This window comes from Penicillium canariense, assembly GCF_028826845.1.
Source record: "Penicillium canariense strain IBT 26290 chromosome Unknown utg000001l_segment0_segment0, whole genome shotgun sequence".
Lineage (NCBI taxonomy): Eukaryota > Fungi > Ascomycota > Eurotiomycetes > Eurotiales > Aspergillaceae > Penicillium > Penicillium canariense.
The window spans coordinates 7,792,538-7,807,233 of NW_026622728.1; the positions used below are offsets into that span (position 1 = coordinate 7,792,538).

General features: G+C 52.9%; 6 protein-coding genes across 6 annotated transcripts; 3 read left to right on the forward strand and 3 right to left on the reverse strand.

Moving 5' to 3' along the window:
* Positions 1 to 74: 74 nt before the first annotated feature.
* N7482_002688 (Mrp/NBP35 family ATP-binding protein) lies at positions 75 to 1,237 on the forward strand (the record flags this gene model as incomplete). Its single annotated transcript, XM_056684813.1, has 2 exons — positions 75 to 107; positions 284 to 1,237. 2 exons carry the CDS (start codon positions 75 to 77, stop codon positions 1,235 to 1,237), a joined length of 987 nt encoding a protein of 328 aa, XP_056548419.1.
* Positions 1,238 to 1,553: 316 nt separating this feature from the next.
* N7482_002689 (uncharacterized protein) lies at positions 1,554 to 2,810 on the reverse strand (the record flags this gene model as incomplete). The annotated part of the gene is made up of 1 exon (XM_056684814.1): positions 1,554 to 2,810. One exon carries the CDS (start codon positions 2,808 to 2,810, stop codon positions 1,554 to 1,556), a length of 1,257 nt encoding a protein of 418 aa, XP_056548420.1.
* A 375-nt stretch (positions 2,811 to 3,185) lies between these two features.
* Positions 3,186 to 4,121, forward strand: N7482_002690 (COG2 family protein; the record flags this gene model as incomplete). The annotated part of the gene is made up of 2 exons (XM_056684815.1): positions 3,186 to 3,200; positions 3,252 to 4,121. 2 exons carry the CDS (start codon positions 3,186 to 3,188, stop codon positions 4,119 to 4,121), a joined length of 885 nt encoding a protein of 294 aa, XP_056548421.1.
* Positions 4,122 to 4,292: 171 nt separating this feature from the next.
* On the reverse strand, positions 4,293 to 5,332 carry N7482_002691 (mitochondrial 54S ribosomal protein uL1m; the record flags this gene model as incomplete). The annotated part of the gene is made up of 3 exons (XM_056684816.1): positions 4,293 to 4,385; positions 4,441 to 5,005; positions 5,085 to 5,332. The coding sequence occupies 3 exons, from the start codon at positions 5,330 to 5,332 to the stop codon at positions 4,293 to 4,295; spliced, it is 906 nt and encodes a 301-aa protein (XP_056548422.1).
* A 165-nt stretch (positions 5,333 to 5,497) lies between these two features.
* On the forward strand, positions 5,498 to 7,821 carry N7482_002692 (glutamate--tRNA ligase GUS1; the record flags this gene model as incomplete). The annotated part of the gene is made up of 4 exons (XM_056684817.1): positions 5,498 to 5,758; positions 5,826 to 6,211; positions 6,263 to 6,349; positions 6,417 to 7,821. 4 exons carry the CDS (start codon positions 5,498 to 5,500, stop codon positions 7,819 to 7,821), a joined length of 2,139 nt encoding a protein of 712 aa, XP_056548423.1.
* A 2,810-nt stretch (positions 7,822 to 10,631) lies between these two features.
* On the reverse strand, positions 10,632 to 13,843 carry N7482_002693 (putative plasma membrane H(+)ATPase; the record flags this gene model as incomplete). Its single annotated transcript, XM_056684818.1, has 4 exons — positions 10,632 to 12,338; positions 12,391 to 13,101; positions 13,161 to 13,384; positions 13,438 to 13,843. 4 exons carry the CDS (start codon positions 13,841 to 13,843, stop codon positions 10,632 to 10,634), a joined length of 3,048 nt encoding a protein of 1,015 aa, XP_056548424.1.
* Between the last annotated feature and the right edge of the window lie 853 nt (positions 13,844 to 14,696).

The following is a 14,696-nucleotide window of genomic DNA, read 5'->3' on the forward strand; positions in this document are numbered from 1 at the left end:
GGCTCCCCACTTAAAGCTATATCCGTCATCGTCTCTACTTTTCCCCTTCTTGACATCCCTCTGCCTGCGGAAAGATGCCTCTAGATGGGGTCAAGAATATTGTGCTGGTGAGTGTTTCGCGCGACAACAATGCGCCTCCCCGCCCAAGCAAAATCTGTGCAGGCTCTTGCCCCTCGCCCACCAGCTTATCGATAACGAATGCACGGTGGGCGAGATGCGAGCCACCAGCAACCCGCAAAGCCACTATGCCCATCAAGCAAGCACTAACCGACTGGTGCCACAGGTACTCTCTGGCAAGGGAGGTGTCGGCAAATCTTCGGTGACCCTCCAGCTAGCCCTCGCGCTCTCCCTCCAGGGAAAATCCGTCGGAATCCTCGACATCGACCTGACAGGTCCCTCAATCCCAAGACTCGTCGGCCTCGAAGATGCCAAGATTACCCAATCTCCAGGCGGATGGCTACCTGTACCGGTCCATGATGCTGTTACCACACAATCAGACTCCGCTTCATCATCCTCAGCATCACCACAACCCCGCGGCTCCCTCCGCTGCATGTCCCTCGGTTTCCTGCTCCGAGACCGCGGAGACGCCGTGATCTGGCGAGGACCGAAGAAGACCGCTATGATTCGCCAATTTCTGTCAGACGTGTCTTGGGGGGTAACGGACTACTTGCTCATTGATACCCCGCCTGGTACAAGCGACGAGCATATCGCGCTGGCCGAGCAGCTCCTCACTCTCTCCACAACGGACGCCGCCGCTGCTGCACAGGGAAACCTTCCTCACCTTACGGGTGCGGTGCTAGTTACAACCCCACAAGCTGTCGCTACCTCCGACGTGCGCAAGGAAGCCAATTTCTGTGTCAAGACTAGCATCCCCGTTCTGGGCGTCATTGAGAACATGGCCGGGTACGCATGTCCGTGTTGCGGCGAAGTGAGTAATCTATTCTCCAGCGGTGGGGGAGAGGTTATGGCGCAGCAGTTGAGCATTCCGTTCTTGGGCCGAGTGCCTGTCGATGTGAAGTTCGGAGAGCTGGTTGAAGGCAACATGGAGGCGGGGAGTGACGACGAGGACGAGTATGAAGATATGACGGGACAAGACAAACCCGCAGAAGCTCTCGCTGAGCCAGACACCAGGCCCCTTGTGGAAAAGTACAAGGAAGGCTGGTCGTACCCTCGATTTGAGGAGTTCGCGCGGACTATAATCGGAGGCGTGCAGGCCACGACTGGGGCTCAGCAATAAGTTCTTGTGTTTAACGAAAATTTAGGGGGCGTTCGGGGTTTTCAGCGATTTAACTGTGTCTGCCAGTCGCATTGCATTGCTTAGGGTGTGGTTTGTCCTTGTGCATACTGATCCGCTACCCTTTGACGATCATCTATGGAAACGGTTATAACTCCAGGAAAAGAAAAGACTTGATAGATTGCGTTAGATTGCGCTGCGTGTTTGCACACATAGGAATATCTGACATTCGTTGCATATCGTAATCGTTATCATTAACTTATCATTCATCATTACTCATTATAAGGCAGGGAGATGTCAATCTAGAGCCGCTGGCAGACTACGCTGCTGGTAAAGATATGTGCTCGTCGGCTGACCGTTCGAGCATCGCTCGTAAACGATCCTCTGCGGATTGTAGAGCGGGTCGAGAGTCTGGCTCAACGACTCGAGTAGTCCATTTCAGCCAGCCAAGGAGAGATTGGACAACATCGGAGGTGTTCCATCCGTCCGACGTTTGGCTACCATGAGGATTGTGCGCACGCGCAGGAAAGCGTGGTTCAGCTGCACTGTGCTGCTCACCTGCTCGCGCATAGAGATGAACTTCTGATACAAGAGCTGGGGTAGCTATATCTTCCAAAGACTGGTCGGTACGGCCAGAGAGCTTGTGCTTGCCCAGGAGGTCTCGGCCAGAATTTTTTGGACCTGAGAAGAACTCGCGAGTGATTGGTAATGCAGCTCTTTCCATCTCAACAGCTGTATCCAACTGAGACTTTGTGATGGCAGACTGAGCAGCATTTGCTTGTATAGCCATCAACGAGGTCGATGCCCCATTGCGTTCCAACGCGGATGCAGCGTGCCGGAGGGTCTCCAGATACCGATAGAAGGAAAATGGATGCATATCACGGCCAGTATCCAATGTACCGGGGTCATCATCGAAGATGACCACGCCTTCATCGGCGTGACGTTCATCGCTCGAGCTAGCCTCTTCGACCGGCACCAAGCCACCTGGCGGAGCACGAATCTCACCTAACGGAGCGATGTGGCTCCCATACTCATTGGCAAGACTTAGCTTGCTGCGTCCACAGATCTCGGCGATCGAGTCCAGTGTTCCACAGATATCGGGGTCGATGGCCTGCAGTATGCTATCGATACTGAAGTCTTTATCCGACGGGAGCGTCGGACCAGATGGACGAGGGCAAAACGAACCCCTCGACCCCGTAAACGGGAACAGTCGGCGCGGAGACATGCTTGATGGCTTGCCGGTCGGCTCGTCCGCATTTTCGGAATACGCTCTGACCAGGACCGGCTGCGTTGGTAAAGTAGACGGCCGGGTAGAGGTTGGATTAGCAGAGCGGTCCTGTCGAGACCACGGTCGGGAGTCTCCGTGCAGTTGACGCAGGGTCGAAGAGCGATGCGCGAGAAGTGACTCGTCTTCTGCAGACGGGTCGTAGTGCCGCCAGCTTGCGTGGTGCGAGGGGCCGGCATCGCCTGACGGAGGCGCGTAGGACGGAGACAGTCGGGGCCATCCTTGTCGAGGGAAGGACGACAAGGACAGCCGACTGCTGTCCCAGCGAGCCGACAGCGCGTCCGGTTCCATTTCGTACTCACCAATGCGGATACCGAAGCCCTTCGCGTCAATGCAGGACAGCGCAGCCTGGGGGCAACCCCGCTCGGGAATAATATCTGTCTGCGGGGAGGGAACACGTCCACCGAGTCCTCACAAGGCAAGGCGCGTCGCAAGTCGCATGCACAGGTGCACACGCTCCTGATGCGTTGGCAGAGTCTGGGCGAATCTCAAGGCCCGGGAGGCAGACAGTGACAACTCATGCTGAAGGTGAGAAGGTTATGAGGAAGTCAGTCCAGCGAGGGCCGTTCGCCCAAACAAACGCCAAGACCGGACATGGTTGGCCTCGAAGCTCCACCACTCAGCATCATCTGCACCGCTACTTACCCGCGTGCGAGTCGGCACACCATGAACCGTTTCCGTGTAGGTTTTGTGATGCTCCGTCAATCTCGGAATTTGAGCTAATCTGTCCAGTTTGGCGACTCGGACGAGTCTGCCTCCGACTTCGACGAGGACCCCTCCGGCCTGCCTTTCCCCGAGCCGTTATCTCGAACCTCCTTTCTGGCCCCTGACTTTGACCCGGCTGTCTTTCTCTCCTCCTTGACGAATCGGCATCAAAGCCTAGAAGACTTGCGACAAGAGCTGCGGAGCCTGGAGCAATTGTTGAACAGAGAGCTGCTGGACCTGGTCAACGAGAACTACCAGGACTTCTTGTCACTCGGCACCGCGCTGCGCGGAGGGGAGGAGAAGATTGAAGGCGTGAAGGTGGGCCTGTTGTCCTTCCAGCGAGATGTTCAATCAATTCGGGATAAAGTGGAAGCCCGCCGCCAGGAGGTAGAGGGACTGTTGAATGAAAAAAGGCGACTGCGGACGCAAGCCGACACAGGCAAAGATCTTCTGGATTATGCGGACAGGGTGGAAGAGTTGGAGCACCGATTGATCATCGCGGACAAATCCACCTCACTGAAGGATGTTCCGGCTGATGACGAGTCCGATTCGGAGTCCGATCTGTATGGCAGTGGCAGTGACGACAGCGACGAAGAGGAATTGCAGGATGGAGCCGCACCGGTATCATTGAAACGGCTTGAGCGTCATGTGCAGAAGTACGTATTCTTGTCCGCGATTGCCGAACGAGTGGGCGAGAATCATCCATTCCTTATTGCACAGCAACCGCGTGTGGCAAAGGTCAGGTCGACCGTTCTTCTGGACTTGAAGACTGCGTTGGAACAGGCTAGCCATGCGGGTGACAAGCGTGATGCACGGACAATGGCAGTCCTGCATCTTTACGACATGATGGGCGAGGACATGAGCGCTGTCGCCACGCTCAAGAACCTCAAAATCTAGATCACCTTTTACTATTCCACCGAATTTGGAGTACGGGTGGGGAGTTGCATAGCGTCGGCGTTCAGGTTTATGCGAGTCTCTATTAAACAGAAATGATACCATGATACACCATGTCCTTTCCTAATAAAACAAAATCTGTACACGCCAAGATGAATATAAGACAAGGTAATTTTACAGGCCAGTCAAGGCAGAGGTCGCAGGCGAGTCGTCCGTCTTGAACTCGCCGTTCAGACTGAATCCGGGGCCGTGGGTAGAGCTCAGAACCTAATCGAGAGATTTAGTTGCAATCACTGAGAAGAATAAGTGTAGAGGCACCCACCACTTCGTAGATTTCTTTGTTAACACGGTCATTCAGCGCAGAAGCGTCCTTTTTGATCTGCTCAATGGTGGTGCGCAGGTTGTCGCGCAGTTGCTCTGGAGAAAAGCCCAATTGGCCGATCGGAAGCCGGATGACGGCATCGCGCTCTCTGTAAACGGTACCTCCACGTAGCATTTCCACGCGAGAGGCAACATCTTCCACCACCGTACCAGTCTTGACACTTGGCATAAGGCCACGGGGACCAAGGATCCGACCCAGAGCAGCCTTGTTCAACGCCGGCAGACTGTCGGGGTGCGCAAGACAACGGTCGAATTCAATCTTACCAGCCTTGACGGCCTCGAAAACATCATCTTCGCCAACCAGGACTGCTCCGGCGGCGAGCGCTTCCTTTGCTTGCTTCGACCCTGGCGGACAGATGACGCAGATGCGGGATTCGGTTTGGACGGCATGGGGGAATCGGATCATATTTCGGATAACGGGGCCATCCCGCCTTGTGCGCAGGCGAATGTGTACTTCGTATTTCGATGCTGTGGGCTCGCGGCCGACTTCAACTGCCCGGAGGTAGCTGCGGAGAAAGAGACGATGTCAAAAAATGAACCAGAAACCACCGGTAAACTCGTCGGGTTACGTATGGGCATACATACCGCATCGCATCACAAAGTGTGTACTGCTCCATATCCTTCAAGTTCTTTTGTCGGAATTCACGAGGGCCTCTCCGGTCCGGCTTGGTTTCCTTCTTCCCCTTGCCCTTGGCTTGCGGGTTGTTCTTCGCACCTCGGACCTGCTGATAAACGGAGAAAGCTGGGGCAATTGACTTCTCCCGTAATGCTGAACGGCATGATGAGAGGATGCTGCGTGCCGCGGTGGGCAATACAGCGCCGTAGGACGACATGGCTGGCAGGCGTGGAATGAGCACACGACGGGGCCATGCAATTGTTTTCTGACGGACAGCTCTCGGCCGCGGAGAAACGTCCCGCCGGCCGCGGATCGCGATGAGTGCCCCTCCGCTGAATTTCCGCTGGAGTCATACACTCGTGTGTGCAGAACAACAGGCACAATGACCCAATTTGATTTGACCGTGGCCACCCGCGGTAGCCATGCTGCTCTGCTGCCGGTGATCCTCATCGCCACCTCCATCAATGAGGCTCGTTCCACTCCTGTGATCAACATCACGTATGAGGATACTGCCCTTCTCAATGAAGGCGACAAGGCCATTCTGCAGCTCACTACTGGTGGAAAGTCTGTCTTCGGCACTATTCCTGCCATCCAGGAGCTGTGCGCTCATTTCCCGTTCCTGTCCGGCAAGGAGACCAAGCTTGTGAGCTACCCCGCCATACTGTTCACTTTTTTTTTGGACTCACCTATCTAACGCAATGCACTTCTAGGAGAATGAGTGGATTTCCCAGCTGGACACGCTAAACACTCTCGACTTTAAGGCCCTCGATCCCATTCTCCTGAAGCTCGACACCCACCTCCTTCTGCGTTCTTTCATCTGTGGATACTCCCTCTCAACTGCCGATATCGCCCTGTGGGGTGCTCTGCGTGGCAACCGTGTCGCCGTTGCGGCACTTAAGAAGGGTTCCCTCGTCAACCTGACCCGTTGGTACCGTTTTCTAGAGGAGCTGTGTCCCTGGACTACTGCCGCTATTGAGGCTCTGAACGCTGCCGCCAAGGAGACCAAGGTGGCCAAGGCCAAGGCCGGTGCCAGTTACGATATCGCTCTTCGCAACACCGAGAACGGCGTTGTGACTCGTTTCCCGCCGGAGCCCTCGTAAGTAATTTGCCTCCATATGTTATACAGCCAATTAACGACTTAATATAGTGGCTACCTCCACATTGGTCACGCCAAGGCGGCTCTGCTCAACGACTACTTTGCCCACGAAAAGTACAACGGTACTCTTCTTCTCCGGTATGAATACTCACCATCTGCGAAACATATATGTTTATATGTATATCAATGCTGACTATCTGTTAAGATTTGATGATACCAATCCCTCAAACGAGAAGCAGGAGTTCCAGGATGCTATCGTTGAGGACCTTGCTCTCATGGGCATCAAGCCCAACAAGGTGTCCTACACTAGCGACTACTTCGACGAGCTCTATGACTACTGCCTTGAGATGATCAAGACCGGTCATGCCTATGCTGATGACACTGACAAGGAGACTATGGCTGCTCAACGCATGGACGGAATCCCCAGCCAGCGCCGCGAGCTCTCTCCCGAGGAGAGCTTGACCCGTCTTGAGGAGATGAAGAAGTCAACCCCCGAGGGTCTTCGCTGGTGCATTCGTGCCAAGATCTCTTTCGATGACAAGAACAAGGCCATGCGCGACCCCGTTATCTACCGATGCAACCCGACCCCGCACCACCGTACTGGAGCTAAGTGGAAGATCTACCCCACCTACGACTTTGCCTGCCCCGTTGTGGACTCGATGGAGGGTGTCACCCACGCTCTGCGTACCATTGAGTACCGTGACCGCAACCCCCAGTACCTGTGGATGCAGGATGCGCTCAAGCTCCGCCACGTCCAAGTCTGGGACTTTGCCCGCATGAACTTCATCCGCACTCTGCTGTCCAAGCGTAAGTTGACCAAGCTGGTTGAGAGCGGTGTGGTCTGGGGCTGGGACGACCCTCGTTTCCCAACCATCCGTGGTATTCGCCGCCGCGGTATGACTATCCCGGCCCTGCGGGAGTTCATCCTTAAACAGGGTCCGTCCCGGGCGGTGACTTTGTTCGACTGGGCTCTTATCTGGGCCACGAACAAGAAGTACATTGATCCTGTTGCTCCCCGTCACACCGCCATCCTGAACAAGGACATCGTCAAGGCCACTGTCAGCAACGCCCCTGCTCCGTACACGGAGGAGAAGCCCAGGCACGCCAAGAACGCCGCCGTGGGCATGAAGACCGTCGCCTTCTCCCCCGACGTTGTTCTGGAGCAGGTCGACGCCAAGTCCTTCAAGCAGGATGAGGAGATCACCCTCATGAACTGGGGCAACGCCTTCGTGCGTAAGATTACCACCGACTCTGCCACTGGTAACGTCACCCACCTTGATCTCGAGCTGAACCCTCAGGGTGATGTCAAAAAGACCGAGAAGAAGGTCACCTGGCTGGCGACAGAGGGTCCCGAATTGGTCCCCGTCGAGCTGGTTGACTTCGATTACCTGCTGACGAAGGACTCTCTGACCGAGGATGACGTCCTTGAGGATGTCCTCAACTACAACACCGAGACCCGCGAGTCTGCTGTGGCTGACAGCAATGTCGCCCAGTTCAAGGAGGGTGACATTATGCAGTTCGACCGCAAGGGCTTCTACCGCGTCGACCGAGCGTACACTCCTGGTTCTCCGGCTGTCTTCTTCAACATCCCCACTGGCAAGGCCAAATAAATGGGCGATGTTGGCTAAACACGAGAGTATGTGTTATGAAAGTGGTGTAACGGGAGAAAATAGTGTCATGATCATGATTTCATGTTCCACGGAACTCCCCGCTTTATGGGCAGAGATTCCAGAGTTCATTTCCCGCCTGGCGCCATTAAGATGGTATGAATTTCCCTGTTGTAGATCGAAGAATCACTATCCCTCTTGTGTATTTTCATAAATTCGGATATAGAATCTTAAACTTGTGCAGTGCTATATATCTATGATCTGTAGGGCATGAAGCTATGGTAGATGGGTGTCTTGCCGTCCACTCATACCTAAAATTTTCTTTTGCTCATTCACAGTACCTATCCATATCAACTTTGCAACACACTTCTTTGACTCCTTCAAAGCAAATTTCGAAGCAACAGGGTTCTGTAGCCTCCCGAGGTCAAAAGGGCGTGGTAACGTCTCCTTCCTCTTCGGAAATCCAGCCAGTTGTCGAGCCACCCATTTGACCAAGCCTCCCCTTACTTATTTCTCCTCTACGTTCCCCACGTCTCTCTCTCTCTCTCTCTTTCTTTCTGGGCTCTAAGGTAGAATTTTCTTTTGGCTATGTTACAAAATTCGCGATAAAGCGAAAGCTACCGATAAAATTCCTTCAAAAAAAGTTGCATGTGACCGCCCTATCTGTTTACTTCTCTTTTCTCTTCCAACTTTTCTTTCTTGAGCTTTTAGATAACAGCAACCAGCCCTAGTTAGTCTGAATCAAGACTAGTTTTAGCCCTTCACACGTAATTAGGCTTACGACGCGCATGGCTGCTACGTAACTTCTCCGCAAGTTTTGTCTGTATACTACAGCTTCGTTCTTGTAGCATTTAATTCCAAGCCTTCAAATTGACACTATCCTGATCTTTTCTTTCATTTTATTACTATATCATGATAAGCCATTCGCTCGGAAGTACCTCACGCTTAGATACTGACATCTATCAAGCGCACCACCATTGGGGTGAGAGAAGCAAACTAGAGACTGGAGTTCAAGCTAGATCCTCATTTGGAAAGTAGGGGATTGGGCGTCGGCGAAGATGTGGAATCAGCGGATCAAAGAAGGAAGCCGTAATCCTGACTGACCCATGACTGTGCCAGAAGCGGCCAAGTTACCGGACGGCCCTAGAAGATTTGCTCGTAGCGGGACTGTAGTACAAGGTAGATTTGTATAACGGACGGTTAATTTGGCCTTTGCCCTACCCTGCCGCGAACTTTTTCGCGACCAAATAAGCTGTCTCTGTTCCTACCTTAAAACATTTCCCCTCTCACTCGCACAAGGCAGATCTTTCACCCAATCCTGTGATATATTCCGCACCAAGACTAGAGATGACATAAATTTGGTCCGCTTCCCAATTATTGAATACAGGCTAATATGACAAAGCTATGGGTACAAACATTCTAGAAAATCAGCTGGCAGAGCAGCTATTCCTGGATTATTCAATCCAAGATGTTCTAGACAATCGTCGAGGAATAGCAAACGACTCCTAGGCTCAATTATATGTTGACGCCATACGTGATGGGAGGTATGGTGATGCTGTCTGGGCACGGTATCATATTGGCGGAGATGTAGAAAATGGTATCGTGGGCGGCTCAAATAATATGACTGTGCTTGACGTTATTAAGGAGGATGCCTTGTCATACAGGGTTTCCTTACCGGAGGAATACTCTAAGGCTCTATCTTTCTATGCTAGCACCAGCATAGCTGATGGCTACGTCATAGACATCATTTGCAATCTTGACGAGGGGGAGGTTGCCCGGATGGAGGCCCAAAAAAAGAGGAGAATAAACTTGACGTTTAGTATGGGCAACTTTGTTTGTGATTATGTGACGAATACCAAAGTTATCTAGACTCCGAAATATATTCCAGTCATACTGTGGGGCCAGGGGGATTGGGTGGGGGTGGTGGTAGCATCCAGAGCGGTGGTGGTTGTCTCAATGCCCTTTAAGATTTATGACCTGTTCTATGGGACAAAGGCTACCCTCCACAACACCTGCGTAGATTTTACCCAGTAATCAAAAAGCGGCGAGGGGTGAGCATCAAAACGCAAAGGGAAAGCCAAGCATTGCCAGACATTATCCGGTATATATGAAGAAAAGATTCCATCTTACGATAGCTAGCCTCTGGAACTATTCGCACATGTCATCTACAGGGACATTCACCGATGTTCTATGCTGCCAACCTGTGGTCCACACTTAGGAGCCTGCCGTTGCCTTGGATCCATGGTTGTTGAAAGATTACTTCAGGATAACTCGCTTCGTACGCTCGAAGAAAATCAGCAACCCCCAAGACGATCAAACTCCCCAACGAATCTTTGTTTGTGGCTCTTTGAGTGGAGTCACCGATGGATGATCAGATCACATTTAAATATGCTAAAATCTTTCGATAGCTGGATATCGACTTTCCCACTCTAGATAGGCCAGTCGCCATGGGTTTCCGTACTTCCAGCAGGGAGGCCAGAGGCCACAAGGCCAAGAAACGCGCTGCCTGTCCAGCAAGAAACACTAGCTTATCATGGAGGAGCATCGAACGATCGGTATATTCCGAGCTTGATTAGAATATCTGAAAAGCAGCCTGATCAAACATTACATAGAAATTAGGGTAAGAGTGGAAAAGGAACACCACGGCACCCACCACCCTCTCGAAAGTACGAGCCATAGTAGCATAAACATCCTCTGACGCCTAGACAACAAGAGGAAAAGAGCCAAGGGGTGCAGAGAAACCGCACATCCCTCTGGCATCCAGTGCTTCTTGCAGAGTCTTAGGCGCACATAAACATTCCTCATTTTGCTTTCTACTCCACGTCCTCCTCCTCCTTGCTCGCAGCCAAGAAATATCGGCCTGTTGCCCTCCCAGGCTCCTCATACTCGACCGTGAGACGGGCCAGGTGGCCCAGCAAGTTCTCAATCTTGATTTCACCCTTGCTCCGCTTTGCACGGCCGAGATTATCGAGCCACTTGATCTTATTGAGGATGAAGTAGACGAGAGCAATGACGATTTCCACGCCCAGCGAGTAGCCCCAGATCCGCACAACAGTAACGATATCCGTCCACCCGTTCTTAGTTTCGACGAACTGGTCCGCTGGGTTGGTACGCATGTCCTCGTTCGTGAACCAACCGAACAGACAGAAGATTGTGGCGAGAATGTCCACGCCTAGGATGGCGGTCACTAGCTGGAGGGACGGCCAGGTCTCGATACCACGAGTCACGAAAATCAGCCAGTTCTCTGTGAGAGCGACTTCCAGGAACAGTACTTCTTGAATAGAGCCCCAGTTTTGGATGACTCCACCAGATGGAAGGAACATGGAACCGCGCACAACCCACGTACCCAGCGCAAGAAGCACACCCAAAGCCACGGAAATAAACCAGATCTTCGGGAGCTGCCATTCCACAGGTCGTAGTTCGAAAGAGGCGTGATCGTATGCCACAGCCACAGTCGCAAGATCAGCAAACAGAGCCAGGAAAACGATCAGCTCAACACGAATACTCTCGTTAAGGATAATCATCGAAGTCACGAGGTAGATCTCCAGATGCAAGCAAAGAGCGATACGGTACTGAATATATGCCTTCATGCGGTGGAAGATCTGGCGTGCGACCTTGATCGAATCGATAATAGTCGAAAGGCCCGGCTCGAGGAATACAATATCTGAAGCGGACTGTGCAGCCTCAGAGGCACCTTCAACAGCGATACCGCAGTCTGCCTTTTTGAGAGACGGCGCATCGTTCACACCATCGCCGGTCATAGCGGTCAAGTGGCCACGTTCCTGGAGCATCTGCACGACCTGGTATTTATGCTCAGGAAACACCTCCGCAAAGCCGTCGGCTTTCTCGACTAGGTCACTAGCCATAGCGCCGCTAAGTCCGCCATGAATAAGCTTATCGGAGTTGTACACCTTCGTACCCAGCGCCAGCATCTTGCAAGTTTCTTTCGCAATAGCGATAGCATCACCCGTGAGCATTTTCACGCTGATACCAAGATTCTGAGCTTCGCTGATCGTATGGGCGGTATCTTCGCGAGGCGGATCGAACATAGGCAGCATGCCAAGCAAAGTCCACTCTTCACCTTCTTTTTGAACAGCGACACCCAGAGAGCGGAAGCCACGGTGGGCAAATTCCTGAGCCTTGGACTTGTATAGATCAGCGGTTTCCTTCGAGCACTTCGTGAGTTGGAGCACTGCTTTGGGAGCACCCTTGGTGCAAGTGTATCGAGTGCCGTCACAGGTAGCCACAGTAACAATCCGCTTGGAGACCGGATCGAAGGGCGTGAATTTTTCGGTCTTCCATCCACGGCGCAAAATCTCTCGCGCTTTGGGATACTGACGAAGTGTCAAGATAGTCACTTTATCGATAGGATCGAGAGATTCAACGTTGTGTGAGGACGCTAGGGCAGCAACTGCGAACATCCAGTCGATGTCGACGCCTTCAGCCACGTAAGGATCCCTGATACTCAGTTTGTTGGCGGTCAAAGTTCCAGTCTTGTCAGAGCAGAGAATATCCACACCCTAAAATCAGTTAGCATAGGCGTCTCACTGCGATTTCAGGAGCTGAGCGTACGGCCAGAGATTCAATGGCAGTGAGTTTCTGCACGATAGCTTTCTTCTTTGCCAGGTAAGCAGCACCCACGGCCATGGTAGTCGTAGTCACAACAGGAAGGCCGACAGGAACTCCGATAATCAGTAAGGACAAGGTGTAGTGGAGGAGCGTCTGTTCGCCTGGGGAGGCAATGGGAATATGGCGGAAGAAACCACCAATCCAAGCAGCAAGAATCCAGGCCATAACAAGAAACAAAAGTGATGTTCCAATGTTATCCATGACAAGTTCGAAGTGACCCGCGCCCTTGGCACCCTGCACCATGCTGGCAGTACGGCCAACAAAGGAAGTCTTCGCGCCGGTTTGGACGACGGCGTAAGCCTTGCCACGCTTGCATCCAGTCGTGTAAAAGATCACATCACCCATGTAACGGTCCACAGCAAGGGATTCGCCGGTAATGGCGGAGTGATCACAGGCCAAAATTGGATAGCCACGCTTGCGGGGGCGCTGCGTCTGGGGTTCCTCTTCTTCACCTTCTTTGGATTCCTGGCCATCACCAGAGGGCTCAGCGGCCTTCTCTTTCGTGTCATCCTCATCCTCCTCCTCGGACTCCGTACCACCGCCAAGCATACCCTGTTCTTGGAGCTGGTTGAACTCCTCCCAGCCATTGGGGTCGTTGACGTCGCAGATGACTTTGGCATCGGCCGGGACGACTTGACCTTCACCAATGATAATCTGGAAACGCAGTCAGTGCGTGTCACTTAATGAAGTATTTTCTGTATGTGGAGACATACCACATCGCCAGGAACTAGTTCACGGGCCAGAATCTCCTGCTGAGTACCGTCCCGTACGACTTGCGCACGCATGGCGATATCACCCTTAAGGCTCGCAACCACATCGGCGGCCTGCTTCTCCTGATACCAACCGACCGAAGCGTTGAGACATAGAATACCAATGATAACACCGAAATCAACCCAGTCGTCTAGACCGGCTGCGAGCAAAACAGCAAGCTCCATCACTAGATCCTGAAGGTTAATAATTGAACACAGGGCAGCCACACTAGACACATACCGTAGAGAATAGGTCCACGGAAATAAGATAAGACTTTGGCAATCGGATTCTCCTTCTCAGACACCAGCTCGTTCCAGCCCGAGCGTCGGCGGCGTTGGTTCACTTCCTCGCTGGACAGACCCTCACGAATATCGGTGATGAGCCACTCATCAGGGAAGAGGCCAGTCTGATCCTCTTTTCTGCGGACGCGAACCTTGCGCTTTTTCCACGGTGCATACCACAACCGCTTCTCGTGGAACTCTCCCTCTTCTTCCTGTTCGGCAGCGGCATCACGGAAGGTGGACACGTACTTCACGAGTTTTCCGTACTCATCCAGGGTGGCCCAGTCCTCCTTCAAAGAGGCCCGAGAGATGCGGGAGCTGCGGCGCCGGCCATCAGAACGTTCAGCGTCACCCTGGCTCGCCATAGTCGCTGTTTGAGCGCGAAATAACACTCGATGAGTTAATCAGACCAGGGGGGTGGGGATGACGGATAGAAAATCCAGCAAGCGAGGAGAAGAAAATGAAAGTAGACAGGGAAGCTGCAGCAACCGGCAGGGGGATTCTACAGCGCGAGAGACGACAGATGCGACCAGAGCTGCCTGAGGTACAATAGAGGTACAGTCAGAGAAGGTGCCTTTCGTCATCTGGCCCTCAATTCGCCAGCGCGTCGACTCGAAGTAGTCCAAGAGCAGCAGCAATTAGTATTTTTCTTTATTCAAGGCTTACGGAGGAGCACACTCTCGAAATTACGGGGTTTTCCCTCGATCAATCATGCTGACGTCGAGACTAGGAAGCTTCCGGCATGATAGGCCTTGAACAGGAGTATAGAAGGATTTTCTCCCCCAAGCACTGACGTGTGTAAGCTCAGCGAAAGGCACCAGTGGCCGTGATTCGAGGAATGCCTGACGGGTGTTGACGTATGAGACATTGGATCGGCCTATCCGGACGAATCTTTTCAGCAGCGGCCCGTTTCTAGCAGCCGTGGGCGTTGAGTGTGACTAGCCAGTGCTGGCTCAGCGTGACCCAGCCGGTGTTTGTGCCCGTGGCTTTGCTGGGTGGTTCCATCGGCAAGCTCCGTGGAACAGCGGTACAGGCCTGGTCAACCAGGAAAAGCGGATAGACGACGAAAGAAGAAAGTTGTACACTGTCGCAGCTCTGGTGGAGCTGGGCAGCTTGCGCGGGGCCGATCGCCCTTTAGCGTACCCGGTCGTTTCCGCGCCATTGGTCGAGACTATCCAGGCCCCCGGAGCTTCGCTTGGGCTTCATTTGATTGCTTGA